This window comes from Colobus angolensis, unplaced genomic scaffold (assembly GCF_000951035.1).
Source record: "Colobus angolensis palliatus isolate OR3802 unplaced genomic scaffold, Cang.pa_1.0 Scaffold59, whole genome shotgun sequence".
In the NCBI taxonomy this organism is placed as follows: Eukaryota; Metazoa; Chordata; class Mammalia; order Primates; family Cercopithecidae; genus Colobus; species Colobus angolensis.
In genome coordinates, this window is record NW_012119487.1 from 4,776,735 (window position 1) to 4,791,793 (window position 15,059).

General features: G+C 36.4%; 1 protein-coding gene across 2 annotated transcripts in view; it reads left to right on the forward strand.

Annotated features, from left to right (window-relative positions):
• The window catches only part of RABGAP1L (RAB GTPase activating protein 1-like), an 812,347-nt gene that overhangs the window by 52,654 nt on the left and 744,634 nt on the right, over positions 1-15,059 (forward strand). For both annotated transcript variants that reach the window (XM_011962353.1, XM_011962352.1), the window contains exon 2: positions 12,993-13,163. In XM_011962353.1, coding sequence (XP_011817743.1) covers positions 13,026-13,163 — 138 coding nt within the window. In that variant the 5' untranslated portion in view covers positions 12,993-13,025. The remainder of the gene's footprint in view (positions 1-12,992; positions 13,164-15,059) is intronic.

Below are 15,059 nucleotides of genomic sequence, written 5' to 3' on the forward strand. Positions count from 1 at the left end.
TCATAGTAGTTTTTTCCTGGATTGGCTTAGTTTTTCAAAGCACAGAAGATTTTTGGTTGGCAAATGTTGTGCTATAAAGTATTTGTCCATTTTCTTAGTGTAAGTTAAGAATAGTTCCCTTTCCATTTTTGTAATGGATCTCCTACAGTTATTCTAATTCTTATGCCTAATAGTCTTTGCAGCCTATCCAATTTTGACTCTCCCTTGTGTTTTTAGGTTTCTATTTTAGCTTAGGAGCCACTTGAAAATGAGTAGGCACAAACACGTGATCTGAAAGCAAGAAGGAGGCTAACCACATTTGGCACTGAAGGAAATTAGATCATGTGCACTATGATTGCATAGTGTCGAATATGTTCAGTTATTTTGGGAAGAAAATAGCTTTCAATTAGACATTGCTGAATATTGTTGTACTATTTCGTGCATGTGTGAAAATTGTAGTTTTAGGCGTCCAAGTGAGGTGTTAATTTAGATATCATTATTTCTCGTTTAGCAAAAATGATGTGGCATCAAAGTAAGAATTATAAGCTATTTCACTTGGTAGAATTTTTGTAGTTGTGGGGGAGAAGTGTGTCTTTAAGTGATTTAATTTAATCTAAATATTTATTGAGCTCCTTTGACTTTAGAAGGGGATGGACAAAAGAAACAAAACACATATACATACCAGATTTTCTATAATGCTGATAAGCTTCTGTTCCTTATTTCCATATATCTTTAAAATGCCCTGAAAATGAAAATATTTATGCTTATATTTCCATTATTTTTTGCATCTGAAGAAACATAAAAATCTTTTATCAGATTTTATATTCTGATTTTTAGATTGCAACAGGACAGTCTTTTAACTAAGTGCATTTTAAAGCAGTTTTGTGTTTGTACAGTGCTCTGTAGTACATACTGCATTGAAATGGATGTATTAATCTGAAATTCACTAAAACAGTGAGCTTCATATTATTTAAAAGATCTCTGAGAATATTCTAGCTGTTATTTCTTTTGATTTGAAATAATAGCAGTTTGCCATACATAAAGACAAAGTTAACATTTTGTTATAGCACACTTCTTCATAATAGTAGACTTAGTAAATTATATTTTGAAAGGATGTTTTGGAATGTAGGTCAGGAACTGATTGGATTCTTCTAGAAATCACATAGCATGAGAATCTTGAGTCAAGTCAGTACTTGACTTTAGAACTCATGCAATCCAGCTTCCTACCTGATACTGATGTCCATCTTGCTATCCCAAATAATTCATTTGGTTATTAAAGAAGTATTTATTGAGCCCATAGTGTGTGTAGACACTGTCCTGGGGATGTGTTGGCTAAAATAAAAATTGACTTGGTCCCTGCCCATGTGCAGATAGGTCTTTTTTAGAAGGCTATTAATTATTGTTGATTCAATTTCTTTCAAAATATAGGGGTATTCAAGTTATCTGGGTTTCCTGGTGTGAATTTTGGTACTTTGTGTCTTTTAAGGAACTTGTCACCTTCATCTCAGTGGCCAAATTTGTGGACAAAGAGTCTAACTTGTAGTTGAGTGTTCAGTGCTCAATCAGTCTCAGCAAGTTATTTTTTGAATCAAAGTACTCAAGTTGGGAAGAATTGACAATTTAACAACTTTGAATTTTCTAATCCATGAACACTGAATATCTCTACATTTATTAAATCTGCTTTAATTTCCTTCCTCAGTGTTTTTTAGATTTCTCCTTACAGACCCTATACATATTTTGTTAGATTTATACCTAAGTATTTCATTTTTTCCCTTGCTATTGTAAATGATACTGCTTTTCTAACTTGCAGATTCCTGTTGTCCATTGTATGTAGGGAGAATAGTGACTTTTGTATATTGACCTTGTATCCTCCAACCTTACTATACTTGCTTATTAGTTCTGAGGGTTTCTTTTTTCTCTTTTTGAATCTTTAGAGGTTTTTCACATTGACAATCATGTAATCTGTAAATAAAGACAGTTTGATTTCTTCCTCTCCAATCCGTATACATTTTATTTCTTCCAATCTTAGGGGGAAAGTGTCTGGTTCATGATTATTAAGTGTGGTATTTTGTAAATTTCTTTATCAGAGGAAATTCCCCTCAATTGCTAGTTTACCGAGAGGTTTTTTTTTTTTTTTAAATTATGAGTGGATGTTGGATTTTGTCAAATGTATTTCATTTGCCATGATTATGATTTTTCTTTAGCCTATTGATATGTATGATGACATTGATTGGTTTTTGAATGTTGAGCCAGTCTTTTGTACCTGGTATATAATTCTTTTAATACATTGTTGGATATGGTTTTCTAATATTTTGTTAAGAATTTTTGTGTTAATGTCATTATAGATATTGATGTATAGTTTTTTTTTTCTTGTAATCTGGTTTTGGTATTAGAGCAATGCTGGTCTCACAAAATGAGTTAGAAAGTGTTACCTCTGCTTCTATATTCTGGAGGATATTGTGAAAAATTGATGTTATTTCTTCTTTAAATGTTTGGTGGAGTTTACCAGTGAAGTCATCTTTGGTGTTTCCTTTAAAAATATAGGGCTATTCAGTTTATCAGCTTGGCCATAGTAGGGTAGAACAGCAGTCCCCAACCTTTTTGGCACAAGGGACCAGTTTTGTGGAAGATGGTTGTCCACGGAATGGGGGCGGGAGATGAGATGGTTTCAGGATGAAAGTGTTGTACCTCAAATTATCAGGCATTAGTTAGATTCTTACAAGGAGCACTCAACTTGGATCCCTCACATGCGCAGTTCACAGTAGGGTTCACACTCCTATGAGAATCTAATGCCACTGCTGATGGGACGTGAGGTGGAACTCAGCCAATAATAATACTCACTCATGCACTGCTTACCTCCTGCTGTGTGGCCCAGTTCCAACAGGCTGGTGACCAGTATCAGTCTTGTGGCCTGGGGCTTGGGGCTGAAGTAGAGCACAAAGTGGAGTCTTTGGGTCCCCATTTACAGGCCTTGGCTCTTAGGTGATATTTCTGGACCTGCCCTGGACCAGAGGTGAGCCCTCTGCCCTGAGGAATGCGTTCCAGGCCAGCCAGCATTCACCAGAAACTGACTGAAGAGCCCTTGGGCCTTAAGGGAACATTGGCAGTAGCCTGGAAGTACACCCAATGGGCCTGTGTTGTGGGTGACCACAGGATAAGGCTCCTCTGCCTGTGGAAATGGTAGAGATGAATGGGAAGAACTGTGTCTTGTGGTTTGAGTGCCAGCCCAGCTGTACCATAGTAGAACACTAGGTAGACCTCTAGGTTTTGAAACTCCAGTCCCTGGTTCCCACATGACACCTCTGGACCCACCTGGGGCCTAGGGGAACTTGCTGCCCTGAGGGGAAGGACACAAACCTGGCTGGCTTTGCTACTTGTTGCTTATAGAGCATCAGGGCCTTGAGCTGCTGTAGGGGGTAGCCAGGTCATGCTTACAGCAGGCCTTTGGTGAGACACAGTGCTGTACTGACTTCAGGTTTGACTCGGTGCAGTCTCAGTGGCGGTGAAATAGGGGTCTTGTATCACTCTGTCCTCAGCCCCAGGTGGCACAGAACAGAGAGAGAGATTCCATTGGTTTGGGAGAAAGTAAGTAAAGAGAACAAGAGTCTCTGCCTGGTAATCAAGAGAATTCTCCCAGATCTCTTATCCAAGACCATCAAGGCTATACCTTTGTGAGTCTGCAAGAGCTACAGTGTTACTGGGTTTGGATGGAGTGCCCCCAATGCAGATACGGCTTAGATCACAACACCCAAGTCCTTTTGAATGCTAGGAAAGCCTTCCCAAGAAGGATGGGTACAAACAAGCCCAGACTGAGAAGACTACAATAGATACCTAAATCTTCAGTGCCCAGACACAGATGAACATCCGTAAGCATCAGTACAATCCAGGAAAACATGACCTGACCAAAGGAACTAAATAAGGCACCCTGGACTAATTCTGGAGAAACTGAGATACGTAATCTTTCAGACAGATAATTCAAAATAGCTGTTTTGAGGAAGTTCAAAGAAATTCAAGAAAACACAGAGAAGGAATTCAGAATTCTATCAGATATATTGAACACAGATTTAAATAATTAAAAAGAATCAAGCAGAAATTTTGGAATTGAAAAATACTGTTTACACACTGAAGAATGTGTTGGAGGCTTTTAATAGCAGAATTGATCAAGTTGAAGGAAGAATTTGTGAACTTGAAGACAGGCCATTTGAAAATACACAGAGGAAGCTGGGCGTGTTGGCTTGCGCCTGTAATCCCAGCACTTTGGGAGGCTGAGGCGGGTGGATCACCTGAGGTACGGTGTTCGAGACCAGCCTGGCCAACCTGGGGAAACCCCATCTCTACTAAAAATACAAATATCAGCCGGCCTTGGTCGCGGGTGCCTGTAATCCTAGCTACTTGGGAGGCTGAGTAACGAGAATCACTTGAACCCATGAGGCAGATGTTGTAGTGAGCCGAGATCGTGCCATTGCACTCCTGCCTGGGTGACAAGAGCGAGACTCCATCTCAAAAAAAAAAAAATACGCAGAGGAGACAAAAGAAAAACAAAACAAAACAAAAACAATGAAGCATGCCTACTGGATCTAGAACATAGCCTCAGAAGGGCAAATTTAAGAGTTCTTGGCCTTAAAGAGGAGATAGAGAAAGATACAGGTAGAAAGTTTATTCAAAGGGGTAATAACAGAGAACTTAACAAATCTACAGAAAGATATCAATATCCAAGTACAAGAAGGTTATAGAACACCAAGCAGATTTAAAGGAAGATGACGTCTGCCTCAAGACATTTAATAATCAGACTTCCAAACGTCAAGGGTAAAGAAAGGATCCTAAAAGCATCAGGAGAGTTCCATTGTGTCTGGCAGCAGACTTTTCATTGGAAACCTTATATACCAGAAGAGAGCAGCAGGACATGTTTAAAGTGCTGAAGGAAAAACTTTTCCTCTAGAATAGTATGTTTGGTGAAAATATCCTTTAAACATGAAGGAGAAATAAAGACTTTCTCAGACAAAGAAAAGCTGAGGGATTTCATGAACACCAGACCTGTCCTATAAGAAATGCTAAAGGGAGTACTTCACCCAGAAAGAAAAGAACATTAATGAGCAATAAGAAATTACCTGAAGGTACAAAACTCACTGGTAATAGTAAATTCACAGAAAAAGACAGAGTATGATAACAGTAACTGTGGTGTGTAAACTACTCTTGTCCTAAGTCGAAAGAACAACTTTTGAAGACATAGATAGTTGAAAAAGATATAAATAGAGACAAGAAAAGATTAAGCAGGGGATGAAGTTAGGGTGTAGTGTCTTTCTTAGTTTTCTTCTTTCTTGTTTGCTTGCTTATGCAAAGTGTTATCAGCTTAAAATAATGGGTTACAAGATAGTATTTGCAAGCCTCATTGTAACTTTAAATCTAAAAACGTACAAGAAGCACAAAAAAATTGAAAAGCAAGAAATTAAATCATACCATCATGGAAAATCACCTTGACTAAAAGGATGACAGGAAAGAACGAAGCAAATACCATAAAACAACCAGAAAACAAGTAACAAAGTTGCAGGAGTAAGTCCTTATTAGCACTAACAGTGAATGTAAATGGACTAAACTCTCCAATGAAAAAATACAGAGTAGTGACTGAACGTACAAAAAAACCCAAGACCCACTGATGTGTTGCGAAACATATTTTACCTGTAAAGACACACATAGACTGAAAATAAAAGGATGGAAAAAGATATTCCATGCCAATGGAAACCAAAAAGGATCAGGAATAGCTATACTTCTATCAGACAACATAAATTTTAAGACAAAAACTATTAGAAGAGACAAAGAAGATCACTGTATAATGATTGAAAGGTCAGTTCAGCAAGAGGATATGATTGTACATATATATGCACCTGACCCTGGAGCACCCAGATATATAAAGCAGATATTATTAGAGCTAAAGAGAGGGATAGACCCAAATACAATAACAGCTGAAAACTTTATCACGTCACTTTCAACATTGAACAGATCTTCCTGTCAAAAAATCAATAAAGAGTAATCAGACTTAATGTGTCTTATAGACCAAATGGACCTCATAGATGTTTATAGAACATTTAATCCCATGGCTGACGAATATATATTTTTTTCCTTAGTACATGGATTGTTCTCAAGGATAGACCATATCTTAGGTCACAAAACAAGTTTTAAAACATTAAAAAAAGAGATAATATCAAGCATCATCTCTGACGACAACAGAATGAAACTATTAGGTTGGTGCAAAAGGAATTGCAGTCTTTGTCGTTAAAAAGGCAATTACTTTTGCATCAACCTAATAGAAATCAGTAACAAGAGGAATTTTAGAAACTATACAAATACATGGAAATTAAACAACGTGCTCCTGAATGACTAGTGCGTCAATGAAGAAATTAAGGAGGAAATTGAAAAATTAATTGAAACAAATGATAATGGAAACAGAAGATAGCAAAACATATACGATACAGCTAAAGCAGTACTAAGAGGGAAATTTATTACTATAAGTGCCTACATCAAAAAAGAAGAAAAACTTCAAGTAAGCAGCATAACAATACATCTTAAAGAACTAGAAAAGCAAGAGCAAACCAAACCCAAAATTAGTAGAAGAAAAGAAATAATAAAGATCAGGGCAGAAATAAATGAATTTGACATGAAGAAAGCAATATAATAGATCAACAAAACTAAAAGCTGGTGGTTTGAAAAGTTAATCAAAATTGACAAACCCTTAGCCAGACTAAGAGAAAAAGAGAGATCCAAATAAATAAAATCAGAGATGAAAAAGGAGGCATTACAGTTGATATTGCAGAAATTCAAAGGATCGTTAGTGGTTACTATGAGCAACTATATGCCAAAAAATGGGAGAACCTAGAAGAAATGGCTAACTGCCTAGACACATACAATGTATTAAGATTGAACCATGAAGAAATCCAAAACCTCAACAGACCAGTAAGTAATGAGATTGAAGCTGTAATGAAAAGTGTCCTAGCAAAAAAAGCCTGGAACCTGATGACTTCACTGGTGAACTTTCCCAAATGTTTAGAGAACTAATCAAATATATTCAAACTATTCCAGCTGGGCATGGTGGCTCACACCTGTAATTCCAGCACTTTGGGAGGCTGAGGTGGGTGGATGACCTGAGGTCAGGAGTTCAAGACCAGCTTGGCCAACATGGTGAAACCCTGTTTCTACTAAAAATACAAAAATTAAGCAGACATGGTGGTGCATGCCTGTACTCCCAGCTACTCTGTAGGCTGAGGCAGGATAATCACTTGAACCTGGGAGGTGGAGGTTGCAGTGAGCCGAGGTTGTGCCACTGCATTCTAGCCTGAGTGACAGAGTGAGACTTATTCAAACTATTCTAAAAAATAGAGGAGAAGAGAATATTTTCAAAGTCATTCTAAGAGGCTAGTATTACCCTCATACCCAACCAAAGACACATCAAAAACAAACAAACAAACAACTGTAGGCTAATATCTTTGATGAATATTGTTGCAAAAATCCTCAAAAAAATATTTCCAAACAAAACAGAGTAACACAATAGAAAGATCAAATTGATCACAATCAGCGGGATTTATCCCAGGGATGCAAGTATACTTCAACAGACATGTATCAGTCAGTGTGATACATCATATCAACAGAATGAAGGATGAAAACCATATGATGATTTCAGTTGATGATAAAAAAGCATTTGAAAACATTCAACATCCCTTCTTGATAAAAACCCTTAAAAACTGGGTAAAGAAGAAATATACTTCAACATAATAAAAGCCATATATGACAGACCCATCGCTAATATCATACTGAAGGAGGAAAAGCTGAAAACCTTTTCTCTGAGATTGATAACACAATAAGGATGCATACTTTCACTGCTTTTGTTTTCAGCATATATTGGAAGTCCTAGCTACAGCAATCAGACAAGAGAAAGCAATACAGGGCATACAAATTGGAATGGAAAATGTCAGATTATCCTTGTTTGCAGATGATATGGTCTTATATTTGTAAATACCTAAAGACTCCACCAAAAAACTGTTAGAAATGATAAACAGATTTATTAAAGTTGCAGGATAAAAAATCAACATACAAAAATCAGTAGCATTTCTATATGCCAACAGTGAAAAATATGAAATTGAAACCAAGAAAGTAATCCCACTTACAGTAGCTACAAATAAGATAAAATACCTGGGAATAAACCAAAAAAGTGAAAGACCTCCACAATGAAAACCGTAAAACATGGATGTAAGATATCAGAGAAGACACAAAATTGGAAAGATATTCCATGTTCATGGGTTGGAAGAACCAATATTGTTAAAATGCCCATACTTACCCAAAGCAATCTACAGATTAAATGTAATCCATATCAAAATACCAATGACATTCTTCACAGAAATAGAAAAAACAGTCCTGAAACTTATATGAAACTACAAAAGACCCAGAATAGCCAAAGCTAGCCTAAGCAAAAAGAACAAAACTGCATCTATCACATTATTTTCTTTTAAATTATGCTACGTAGCTATAATAACCAAAACAGCAAAAAACAGTACTAGCAAGAAACACATAGACCAGTGGAACAGAATAGGGAACCCAGAGATACATCTGTACATCTATGGTGAACTCAGTTTTGACTAAGCCGCTAAGAACATACACTGGGGAAAGCACAGTCTGTTCAATAAATGGTGCTGGGAAAAATGAATATCCATATACAGAAGGATGAAACCAGACCCCTGTATTTCATCATATACAAAAACGAAATTAAAATACATTGAAGACTCCAATATAAGACCTCAAACTATGAAGCTACTAAGAGAAATTATTGGGAAATTCTCCAGGACGTTAGACTGGGCAGAGATTTATTGAATGATACCCTAAAAGCATAGGCAAAAAAAGCAAAAATGGACAAATGGTGTCACATCAAGTTAAAAAGATATCTGCACAACAAAGAAAATACTCAACAAAGTGAAGAGACAACCTACAGAATGGGAGAAAATATTTTCAAACTACCTATCTGACAAGGGATTAATAACCAGAATATATAAGGAGCTCAAACAACTCTATAGGGAAAAAGTCTAATCTAATTAAAAATCTAATTTAGATTGGGAACAGTGGCTCATGCGTGTACCTAGCACTTTGGGAGGCCAAGGTGGGTAGATCACCTGGGATCAGGAGTTCGAGACCAGCCTGGCCAACGTAGTGAAACCCTGTCTCTACTAATAATACAAAAATTAGCTGGTGTGGTGGCGCACACCTGTAATCCCAGCTACTTGGGAGGCTGAGGCAGGATAATTGCTTGAACTGGGGAGGTGGAGGTTGCAGTGAGCTGACATTGCACCATTGTACTCCAACCTGGGTGACAAGAGCGAAACTCCATCTCCAAAAAAAAAAAAAAAATAAAATATAATTTAAAAATGGACATTAGCTTTGAATAGACATTTCTCAAAAGAAGATATACAGATGGCAGAAAGTCATATGAAAAGGTGCTTAGCAACATTGATCATCAGAGAAATGCAAATCAGAACTACAATGAGATACCATCTCATCCCAGGTAAACTGGTTTTTATTCAAAAGTCAGGCATTAACAAATGCTAGTGAGGATGTGGAGAAAAGGAAACCCTGGTACACTGTTGGTGGGAATATGAATTAGTACAGGCACTATGGAGGACAGTTTGGATGTTCCTTAGAAATCTAAAAATTGAGCTGTCACATGATTCAGCAATCCCACTGCTAGGTATGTACTCTGAAGAAGAGATATCTGCACTCCCTTGTTTATTGCGGCACTACTCACAGCAGCCAAGATTTGGAAGCAACGTAAGTGTCCATGAACAGATAAAGAAAGAAAATGTTGTGTACTATTCAGCCATAAGGAAGGAGATCCTGTCATTTTGCAGCTACATGGATGAAAGCAGATGTCATTATTAAGTGAAATAAGCCAGGCACAGAAAGACAAAGTTCATACGTTCTCACTTATTTCTGATTGCCAAAAAGTGGAATAATTGAACTCATGTAGATAGAGAACAGAACAATGATTACCAAAAGATGAGAAGGGTAGTGGGAAGGTGGGATGGGTAAGGGACATGGGGATGGTTAATATGTATGAAAAAATAATTAGAAAGAATGAGTAAAACTAGTATTTGCTAGCACAACAGGGTGAATGTGGTCAAAATTAATTTAATTGGACATTTAAAAATAAGAGAATAATTGAATTGTTTCTAACACAAACGATAAATGCTTGAGGTGATGGATACGCCATTTACCCTGATGTGATTATTACGCATTTCGTGCCTGTATAAAAGTATCTCATATAACATATTAGTATATACACATGTACCCACAAAAATTAAAAATAAAGGAGTAAAAGAAATCGATTTTAAAATAATTTTATAGTGCATATAACCCATGTATAAGTAGCGCCATTACCTTATAACAGGATATTTCCAATTCTTCTCTCTCCCTCCCTTTTTGTTTTTTTTTTTTCTTGCCATTTCTGTCATGTTTTTTTATCCATGTGGTATAATCATCCAATACATTGTTAATCCTTCCTTTTATCACTAGATCCACATTTTTGACTTATATAATTTTCTTTGTGTTTGAAGAACCATTTTTAATCTTTCTTTCAAGTCAGATGTGCTGGCAGTGATTTTTCTTGGTTTTTGCTTGTGTTGGAACTTGCTGTGATTAAGGAATTATAATGAGAAAGTGATGGGGCAAGGGTGTATTGGGCCTTGTAAGTTTTGGGAAGAAGTTTGAATTTTATTTAAATTTTAGTGAAACAGTTTTGGTCTGAAGTTTTCATATAATCTAATTTATTTTCCAATAAACAAATAAATAAATAGGCAGCTTTGTAAACAATGACATAGATTGAGGGAAGAAGACTGGAAATAGAAGATGGGTTAGGAGGCTTTTATATTAGATAAGAGCATTGTTTGGACTAGAGTGCTAGTAGTGGTAGACAGAAAAATGGATAGATGTGAGGCTTATTTTGGAAGTGGGTCTGACATGACTTGCTGAGGTGAGGAGTAAAGAAGTGGAGGTGAAGATGATATCCAGGTTTCTTGTTCAAGTAACTTTGTAGAAGATGGTGCTGTTATTTACTGAAATGGTAAATCGGGACCGGAAACAATTTTGGAGGAGACATTAGGAATTCCATTTTGGTCATGTTTCATTTAAGATACTGGTAAGACTTCCACATGGAAATATCAAGTAGAGAGGTGGATTTCAGGGCAGGAATTTAGAGAAGACATTTTAGTTGGGGTAGAAATTTGGAAGACTGTTAGCCTGTAGATGGTATTTTCATCCATGACAATGAGAGACATTACTTAGAGTGTGTGAGAAGGGAAAAGGTCAGGATCTGAACTCAGGGAATTGCCAACATTTAGAAATCAGGTAGAGGAGCAGCAACCTGAGAAGGACTTGAAGGATTGACCAAAGAGAGACATCTGGAATATGTGGTGTTTTGGCAGTTAACGATTCATCATGCAGTCTGAAGGAGTAAAGACATGGCTTGTAACACATTCCGCAGTTTTAGAAACATAATATACAAAGTGAGAAAAAACCTTTAGAGGACAGGTGAATGTTGCTGGAAGGATTTTAAAAAGAAAGGGTGTTAACATGCATAACAGAAATAAATGATGCCTAGCTAATTACACTGGTCCAGACGTATGGTTATTATTTTGATATTCTTGAAATTTTTGATTTTTTATAACGTTGGAACGTAATTACTTTTTAAAAGATACACATGTAACTTGAAGCTGGAATCAGTCTTTTTATTGCCAAGAGTAATGGTGTTAGTGTCACCTAATGGCCAAATGGAATATTGCAGCTATATTTATAGGCTATAATGAAAAAGGTAACCTAATTAGAAAGAAAAATAACATTTCTGGGAGGATTTTAGGCATGGGTCAGTAGACTTACTATGGTTTACAAGGTCCTGTGTTCTTTAGCCCTAGCCGCCTGTTTTGCCCCTCTATCACATTACTCATTTGGTCACTGAACAGATTGTGTAATAGTAGGGTTCTTTTTGTCTTTCAGTTTTAAGCTCAGATATTTTCCTCTCAGAGAGCTTTTCCCTACCACCTTAATTTGTCCCTATACTTCCCACAGCTACTGTTTGTCACATTAACATGTTTATTTTTTGCATAGCCTTTAGAGTGACTTGGAATCACCATTTGCTCAGTTTCTTGTTTTCTAACTAGTATGCAAGCCCCAGAAGTGCAGGCTACTTGTCTTCCTTATTCGCTTTGTTACCTCAGGACTGACTTGTGTCTGTTATATAGTATATGTCTTCAGTTGAACTTAGTTGTGTGAGTACATGAACTTCTGGATATGATAGTGAGTGTTCTTTCTATGCTGTAGAGATCTATCGAGAAAACAGAATTACACTGTCTTTGATTACTGAAACATTATTTGCTATGTGAATGCAATATAGAAGCTTTTTCTTTTTCTTTTTGGTGTTAATAAGTGATAATGTGTCAGAAAAGAGAAGCTATATGTCTTAGGATGTTGAATTCTGTATTAGTCAACTTTAGTTACTCAGAAAAAATATTTGTAGGTACAATATTTGGTCTTGAGGAGATAAGTTTTTTTTTAAGCATTTAGATTTCATTAATATAGCAGTGTCAGTGAATATGGTTTTGTGTCTGTGTGTGCATTTGTAGGTATTTCTAGTATCGTTTAATTATTTCCTCTATTAAAAAGAAAAGAAAACAGTATTTCTGTGAGAAATGAGAGAGTGTGTGTCAAGTAAACAGTGATAAATCTGGTTGAGATATGAACTGGTTGTGTAAATTTTTAGGTAACAATATGACTCTATTAGTCTGGAAACTTAGGATGAAGAGCAAGTACATTTCCATTAAGTGGATCAGTCCAAGAAGGTAGTTTCCTAACTTTGAGATAATTATCTAGCCAGTAGGATTCGTCACATGAACCATTTTTAAAGCTTTATTAGTTCATGTTTTTAGTTAGTTCATGTTTTTAATCAGTAGGTTTTTTTTTTTTTTAAATCCCTTTCGTTTTTCCAGGTGGATGTGGGAAGAGAAGTTTGCAGAACTGAAATGGAGGTCAGAGCTTCATTACAGAAGGTTAGTGGATCATCTGATTCTGTGGCTACAATGAACAGTGAAGAATGTGTTTTGGTTCCTCAGTATGCAGATGATAATTCTACAAAACATGAAGAAAAACCTCAACTGAAGGTATTTTTTTCTTTTCTACCTATGGTATAATTTTTAACTAAAAAAGTATATATATATTTGAAACTTATCTCCGGAGATGTGTGAAATCCGAAAGTTTTTATCAAGTGCTGACTTTCAGAATAAAATCAACGTTTGATTTATCCAGACCCTAATTATTTGGTTTGTATATTTTAAAAAATTCTTGCTTTTGGTTATTTACCTTTTAATTTGGAATTTTAGGGGGAAGAATAAAAGAGGAAAAAGAAGAGAAAGGATTTTTTGCTGAATTAGACATAATGGTTAAAATTTACGTTACTTTATCTGGATGTTTTTGTTTCTCTTTCTGCTGGGTTTCAGAAGTTAATGAAATGTTTTGCTTTCATTTGAGAGACTTTTTTTTCTTTATGATTTTTATATTTTAAATCAGCTGGTTATGTTCCATTGTGTGATTTAACAGTCGACTTGTCTGAATGTTTTTAAAGCGTATCTCATATTTTTAGCATTTGAGTTTTTATTTAGATATGGTCCCTTTTCTTTTTCACTTTTGTGTTACACTTTCTAAGTCAAAGAAAAGGAAGCAAGCAAACTCAGTTATATAGGCTTGAAAATGGTATAACTATCCTCTAGAAACAGGAATAGGAAAAGTAGTTAAAAGTGCTGTGTATTATTTATGACTTTTATTTAGTGTTAACTATGGCATCAAAGGTGTATTAGTATATCAGTCTAATAAAATATATTCTGAAAATGAGATTACTAAATGTTTATGTTGAGAATATATTGTTTTATAATTTTATTTAACTAATCAATGACTTTATTTTTAGATACCTGTATTTTAGCATTGTGTTTAAGACATTGTTTATTTGCTTAGGCTTTGTGTCTCACCTGCCTTTGAGAAAACTGTCAGTCAACTTAAGTGTAAGGAAATTAGCAGTATTCATCTTGGGGGCTAGCAAACAATTGGTAAAGAAATAGAGGCCGGGCGCGGTGGCTCAAGCCTGTAATCCCAGCACTTTGGGAGGCCGAGACGGGCGGATCACGAGGTCAGGAGATCGAGACCATCCTGGCTAACCCAGTGAAACCCCGTCTCTACTAAAAAATACAAAAAAACTAGCCGGGCGAGGTGGCGGGCGCCTGTAGTCCCAGCTACTCGGGAGGCTGAGGCAGGAGAATGGTGTAAACCCGGGAGGCGGAGCTTGCAGTGAGCCAAGATCCGGTCACTGCACTCCAGCCTGGGCGACAGAGCGAGACTCCGTCTCAAAAAAAAAACAACAAAAACAAAACAAAACAAAAAAAAGAAATAGAAATATGGTTATGCTATGCTTACAAGAAATATAACCTTTTAAATGATATTCCTAATAGACCCTATTTAAATTTACCTATTTTTTCCTTTAGACATGTAAATGTAAGGTTATCTGATTTTTAGGATGTGTTCCTAAAAAAGAAAAAGAAAAAGAAGGGCCAGGCATAGTGGCTCATAGCCTGTACTCCCAGCACTTTGGGAGGCCAAGGTGGGCGGATTGCTTGAGGTAAGGAGTTCAAGACCAGCCTGGCCAATGTGGTGAAATCCCGTCTCTACAAAAAATACAAAAATTAGCTGAGTGTGGTCCTGCACACCTGTAGTCCCATCTACTTGAGAGGCTGATGCATGAGAATCGCTGGAACCCAGGAGGCGAAGTTTGCAGTGAACTGAGATTGCACCACTGCATTCCAGCCTGGGTGACAGAGCGAGACTCTTGTCTTTAAAAAGAAAGGGAAAAAAAGATAAATATATCTCTGTAAATAGGATCTTACATAAAATGTAGTTGGAAACTGCCTTAAGTGTTTTATAAAGAATCCTTTTGTGAAACTAATAATCTTCCTCTAATTTAGTTTTATAATCTGGATTTGAATGTATTATATATGTGAAACAACTTCTTA